At 44.5% G+C, this 7,108-nt stretch overlaps 1 protein-coding gene across 1 annotated transcript; it reads right to left on the reverse strand.

Moving 5' to 3' along the window:
- Positions 1-2,038: 2,038 nt before the first annotated feature.
- Positions 2,039-6,505, reverse strand: LOC127334446 (sphingosine-1-phosphate lyase). The gene is made up of 15 exons (XM_051360899.2): positions 6,074-6,505; positions 5,947-5,992; positions 5,495-5,646; positions 5,321-5,380; positions 4,678-4,902; positions 4,422-4,563; positions 4,244-4,294; positions 4,071-4,162; positions 3,701-3,827; positions 3,573-3,588; positions 3,291-3,398; positions 3,147-3,201; positions 2,586-2,732; positions 2,419-2,497; positions 2,039-2,340 (listed from the first exon to the last, which is right to left on the reverse strand). The coding sequence occupies exons 1-15, from the start codon at positions 6,268-6,270 to the stop codon at positions 2,218-2,220; spliced, it is 1,620 nt and encodes a 539-aa protein (XP_051216859.1). The 5' UTR covers positions 6,271-6,505; the 3' UTR covers positions 2,039-2,217.
- Between the last annotated feature and the right edge of the window lie 603 nt (positions 6,506-7,108).

Genomic DNA, 7,108 nt, shown 5'->3' on the forward strand with positions numbered 1-7,108 from the left:
CATAATCCAACAATGTAGGATAGAAATAAATGATGAAAGGTTTGACCTATCTAAAAAGTACATACCGGTAAAACCTCCAACCTTGAAAATGCAACAAGTTGCCCGTGCAAAAACCATTCTTGATGAACTAGATCTTGTCATGAGAATAAGCACAAGCTCTAAATCATCACATGGATAAGATCCAAATAACAACCAAGAAAGATGATGAACCAAACTCGAAAACGCAACAAGTGATCTATGCGAAATCCGTTTTCGATGAACTAGAGCTTGTCATGAGAATAAGCACAAGCTCTAAAACATCACATGGATAAGGTCCAAATAACAACCAAGAAAGATGATGCAAGGATGCAAAGGTTTGAGCTCTCTCCGAACGATACGATCGAGTTACTCACTCGAGAGCCCTCTTGATAGTACGGCAACTAAACTAAAAACCGGTCTCCAACTACACTATGAGACCGGTGGGAAAGAAACCCTATCAAGAGCAAACCTTATACTTGTGCATTCCACTTGAGCTCGATGACGACGATCTTGACCTCAACAAGATGGAACACATTTCTTGCTTGTGCTTGCTTGATGAAGTCTTGTGGATTGCTCCCCCATAATCCACCATGGGAGAGCTTCTTCTTCGGCGCATCTTCACATAACCATGACCACCATGTGGATGAGACTCAAGCAAAGGATCTCTTCGAGATGGCTCATCTTGAACTTGCACTTCATTTCTCCATGGCAAGCTTCAAGCTTATGAACTCTTCGAGTTGGCTCATCTTGAACTTGCACTTCATTTCTTCATTCTTCATCATGTTGATGTCTTGAAGTAACTTGAGGGCTCACTTCATCTTCATCTTCAAGACATACTTTACACTTGATATCCTTCATCAAATTCTTCTTATTGCAACCTTGAAGCCAACATATGGTTCAAGAATTGCCTATGGACAAATCCTACAAATATAACTCAAATGCAAACATTAGTCCATAGGGATTGTCATTAATTACCAAAACCACACATGGGGGCTCCATGCACTTTCACCCGTGCTCAGGAGGTCTGGACCTTCTTCCACAGAGACTTCGGCTCCCGCAGCCTAAGATGTTTTGCTGATATTTGGCTCGCACATGATCACACCTACGTGGAAGCTACAATCAACACTTCCATCACTTGGACTATCTGGAAAAGAAGGAATGCTCTTACCTTCAATGGAACTGTTGAGGATCTTCCCTCTGCCATCAGGCGTTGTATTGAAGATGTTAGACTCTGGGCTTTTCGCTGTTCTACTCCTGCCTATTCCTCTGCTCTTAATTTTTGGTGTAATAACTATGACCCTCCCTGAACTTTTATTTTCTTTTTTTTTCTCTCCCTCCCTCTAAAACTTTTGTAATGCTCCTGTAATCCCCTTTGGAGGCTGCTTAATATATGGTTTAGGCTGGCATAAGCCCGCCGCAGTCCAGGTCAAAAAAAAAAGGTGCTGCAGGATTTTTCCCTCGGTGACATGCCTTTTGAATGGCTGGTGCAAACTAACGCCGCCAGCGCAATTAAAGAAAAGAGCATTTTACATATCGTCGTCCCCGTTAGCATCCAGATCAGATCCACTTGACAGTTAGTGTTGTATTGTAGTATCATGGCTCGCTACTCCTTTCAGGAGAAGCGTGATCTGTGGTCCACATGGCTGGCAGGACTCGATCCAAATGAAAGTATACATTTCTCCCTTTGTTTCCTTTGTGTTCTTGTCAGGACAACACTAGAGTCCTCTGGCTGCTGTAGTAATAATATATGCTTTTCATTTTGACTCGGATCGTGAACCCCCGCCAAAAACAAAAAAAAAAACAATCATAATCCCTCGCTGTGCTTATGCAAAAAGTATAGTAGTATGTCAAGGGGTCTTCTACCAAATGCCTACCGATGTTAGGGCTGCACTAGAAGAAGTCGTCTGCAAAAAGGGCGGCAAGGGTTGTTCAAGATGGCTCATGAAACTGCAAAGGGCTCACATCGAAACCTGGTACTAATTTTGGTTGCCAATCAAACATGACAAGTATGTAGGGACAGTAGACTGAAGATGTAATTTTATTGCAACAAATGTAACCGATACATACATACATACATACATCCATTTTAGGCGTTGTGTCATTGTGTGCGTTCAATTTTGCAACCAATAGATTAGCAAACACACTGGAACTGCTGCTCGTACATACATGTTACAGACAGAGAGCCAAGAGAGTCAATGATTAGCAAGAACTGTCCATGAACTCCACAAGCAACTCCTTGACCGTGCCTCTGTCTGGCATCTTCCCAGCCGCACCGTAGATTGGAGCCATCCCCCCCTTGATAGGGCCTGGATTTGCTTTCACCTGCAATCACACACAAACACAATCAATGGTTTTGCTTTCTCTAGGAACCATCATAACATAACATTATGGATCACTCACGGTGTCTACGGAATTCTTGAGATCCTGGAGGAATTCCACGTAGATGGTTGTGTGTTGAAGTGTCACGCAAATGTGCAAGCTGTAGAACCAACAGCTCTGTCAGAATTGACAACGGTACTCGAAACACATCTGGTTTGTTGGATGAAAGCGGGCTGATTTGTTTATACCTGTTAGGTCTCTGCAGAGCATTGAGGTGCCAACCTTTTGATGACATTATGTCGTTCACCTCAAATATGTCAACCACATCCGATCCAAAGGCCACAACTGTCATGTCTGGCTTCCCGATCACAAATAACCCTGGGATATCATCAATTCTGCGCAAACCATCACTCTTAGTACAGTTCAAAATTTACGCATTATGAGGATTCAGTTATGGTACACAGTTACGAGAATGACATCTATTACTTGTATTGAAGCATATTGACTTGTCATTTGACTATTATTTACGAGAAGTGGGGATGAAACTACTGCATAAATATCAATGTATTGAAGCATATTGACTTGTCATTTGACTACACTTAAGAAAAACGGGAATGAAACTACTGCATGAAAATCGATGTATGGTCAATCATTACAAATTAATCTGCAAATGACCATTAGTTCATATCATATCAGTATTTTTGTTAGAAAATGATCAAAAATTAAATGTTTTCAAAGCAAAAGTACTATTAGTCTTCATACGGATCTCTCTAGTCTTGCTTTCAAGAATGATAATCTAACAAGTTTACCCTTTCTGTATCTTCTTTGAGACTTCCATGATTTGGCCCGTACTTTCCAAATAACCTGGAAAACAAGCACCAGGAGACATTAGGGATGCTGTTCTAATACAAAACTACCACCGTGCTGAGGGGTTTCAAGAATAAAATCGTTACCATTTAGTCCAACAGACATCATAGAAGCCCAAGCTCCTGCGATTAGTCCACCTGGCCTGCTTCCAGCCATAGTAGGGGAAACATAGAGCCCACCAGTCCATTCAGTAACTAAGCAAACAAGGAAAATAAAAGACTGTATTTAGTTTTGGAATATTAATGTTTGCCAGATGGACTATGTCGTGTGCCACCATTACCAAAGGCCAAACTACTGCACAGCCTGTCCACAGAGTAAATGTTGAAATGAATGTGACTGTGTCATCTAATTCGAAAATGGAGACTTACCAGCAACGAATTGGTGCTGAATTTGACGCAAATATCGAAGATGTCGGTGAAAATCACAAAAGAGAGGAGAGAGAATGTTAGAAATTAACCGAGCAGAGGGAAGATAAATATTCTGTACTTATTTCTACCTTTCTGATTTCATGATTCCTGTACAGGACAGTACTGGTGCCTTTTGGGGCTAGCCCATACTTATGAACATCTGTGGAGATTGACGTAACACCTTTGACAGAAAAATCAAAAGGAGGAATAGGATACCTGCATAGTGCGACAGAGCAAGTAGAAATAACATCAGTGCTATCAGAAAGCCTCGAAGTAGTATGCGCACCGACTGAAAGTTGTAACACAATAGTTCACCCAAAGAACTAAAAATTTATATCATGAAATGTTCTGATGAGTTTGTGGTTGCTATTACTGATAAGGAGTCGGGGCACAGTTAGAGAAGATCCGAGTAAAAATAGATAGCTGGAACAAGTTAATCATTATGAGAAGAGTAAGTACCCAAGTTTGCGGGCGAAAGGCAATACAAAGCCACCAAGGCATAGATCGACATGCAAGCAAATACCATATTGTGAAGCCAACTCCCCAAGTTCCTGAGATGTTTTGAGTTATGAAGCAACCGAAAAAATGGCTGATGCAACAGCGCAAGAAATATAGCAAATGTTATATTTTACCTCGATAGGATCAATTAAACCATGGGGAAATCCTGGTGCAGATCCAACCATCTGAGCAATGGTAGTTTGTTAAAAGGCATTAATATATATCAGACAGATAACACATTTGGGCTGCAAGCAAGGCAGTGAGATACACTTATTATATAGTCCCCCGAATCTCAGGTGAATGGATGCTTACCATTATAGTGTTTCCGTTTATGCACCGTCTGAATCCTTTTACATCTGCAAGAAATTCTTTATTCACAGGTACACGCCTCACTTTAATATTGAAATATTGAGCAGCTTTGTCATAGGCAGAATGAGCTGATTCAGCAATTATCCTGCATAACGAGCTTTCATTACCACCGGAAACAAGGAGGCAGCAACACGTTTGGAAGCAAAAACGAAAAACATGGTACTTTGAGAAAATCAAATAGAATACATCACTGTCTCACATTTCAGGCTTTGTTATTCCCTTCTTTGATTGCATATAGTCGCGGGATGTTTTGACGGCTAATAATATGCTCTCTGTTCCGCCTGATGTCATATTACCACAGATTTGTCCACCGGATGCCTTTTCTTTGCTGCCAAGCAAAGCAGCTGTCATTGCAACTACCTCAGCCTCTAACTGTGCCACGCTCTTGAATACATCCTGATGCAGAGGATTTGTGTGTGAAAACCTGGAAAAGGTAGCATGGAAAATTAAAGAAAGCGTCCCCTGAAATATTTAAGCCTCTAATATTTGAGATAGCCTAGTAATAGTTATTAAATCTTTTTTTACTAATCTTGCCTGACGGCTGGCATGCAAGATTTAAGAAAGCACCTCCTGAAAAACAAATACGACTAGGCCTTTGCAGGATGTATTGTCTTCAGACTCATGATCAAAACAAAAATATATTTTAAGTTGCTTGCAAGTTTGCTTCATCGCCTATCCGTTGACTATATTTTGTACTACCTCCAGCGGCAGCCAATTAATTTGGGCCAGAGGGAGTATTATAATTTATATGGTGGACTGTGATCCAAACAGGATTTCCTGGACAGGTACATACAGTTGATATTTGGAACAAGACCAACTAAGACTGGGATGTGAGGCCTTACATAGAGTAGGCCCTGTTTATCAGGGCGAAATGGCCATCGGACTCGCTCCCAGCGATATAACTGCGAGAGGAGAGAATTTGACAGGAAAAGTGTGACGACAATAGTAAAGTAGAATTGACAGTGAAGCAATTACAGTTAATTTGCTCTGCTCTGAGGTGCCGTAATTATACGTACACTGTGCCGGAGCACTTCCCCTGCCATTTCACGTCCTTATCCTTGAGCACCTGGAGATCGTCGATGACCTTGTCGGGGACCCCGACGTCCGGCAGCTCGGTCCGCAGGTTCTTCTTGGCCGATCCGCTGCCTGACTGCAGCTGCTCAACGACCTGCAGCACGCACGAAGGAACGGTACATGAGAAGCAACCAAGGATGGATGGATATTAGCATGGATGTGGCGTGCACGGCAGAAACCGTAAGACGCGTGCGTGCGTGTGCTATCTTGCTGCCTCTGACTTGGTGAAGGCAGGTCAGAGAAGCTGCGCCGCCTATCTATCTGTCTGTTTCCAACATGACCCAAATGTCAAAGATTTTCTGACTCGTATGTCAAGAACTCAAGATTTTCTCTGGAAATCTTGCGGAATCTAGCTAGAGTAGCGGAATCTTCGGTTGCGGTAGGGATTGATTACCTTGCTCTTCTGCGCGGCAATGTAGGCGCTAACCCCCGGCACCATCCTGTGCGCAGCAGATCACACTAGATTAGACAGACCAGCAGGCTAGGAGAAAGAGGATAGTAATTAGCAAGAAGAGACATACTTGAGGGCGGCCATGACTAGCGTGATGAGGACGGTGCGGAGGCCACGGTCGGCAACGTGGCCGGCGGCGGCGTGGAGGGCGCGCGCGGCGAGGAGGGTGAGGATTGGGGCCACGGCGAGCAGGAGCGGCTCGTGGCCCGCGAGGCGGTCGTTGGCGGCGGCGCGCAGGCGCAGCGCCAGCTGGGTGGCCGCCTCCATGGGAGCTTGAGATGGATCCCGAGGGAGGGGGCGAGACTGTTGTCTGCGTGGTTGGTGACGGAATCCGGATTGAATTGTTATATACGTACTGAGCAGAGAGGAGGGAGGAAGGGCCGGCCGGCAAAGAGGAAGAACTCTGAACTCAGCTGAATATCTATGGTTGAGAGGCCAGATATCTACGATCAAACAAGCAAGCAAGAAAGCGAGCTGTGCTGCGAGAGCAATAAATGAGGACTATTTCTTCCTTGCTTTGGTTTGCTTCTTGAGGTGGACTAGCTAGCTAGCTTAATTGGCCTCACTGATCTTCTAGATGCAATTCTTTTTCATCCAGCATTTTTGGAGCAGCAGTCAATGTTGACCATGGATCATGCAGTACTATATTAACTCGCTGGGTAATCTTGGTTGCCAGATGCATATCTTTGGGTCAACAAAGATCTACATTACACACGCACACGCAGGCACATGTGGACTTCCGTTTTTCGTGCTAGCTTACCGCTAATTAAACGAGTTGCGCATCTCTAGCAGAACTCGTAAATCCTGTCGGTACTAAATTTTTCCGGCGGATTTACAGGTTCGGGCCGAAAGTGGCGCAGAACAGCACCCGAATCGGTGGGCTGGCCCGAATCAGGAGTTCGGGGGCCCGAGAAACTGAACCATCGACCCGTATATATACAGGCCGCGGAGGGGAGTTGCGTTCCAAAACCCTACTCCCTCCGCCGCGCGCACGGTTGGAATTCCGGCGAGCAATCGCGGAGCCGCCGCCGCCGCTTCTCCTCTCTTTCCACCACCACCGCGACCGCATGGCCGGGGCGAACAGCGGAGGCAGGGGACGCGGGCG

Source organism: Lolium perenne, chromosome 6 (assembly GCF_019359855.2).
Source record: "Lolium perenne isolate Kyuss_39 chromosome 6, Kyuss_2.0, whole genome shotgun sequence".
Classification (NCBI taxonomy): domain Eukaryota; kingdom Viridiplantae; phylum Streptophyta; class Magnoliopsida; order Poales; family Poaceae; genus Lolium; species Lolium perenne.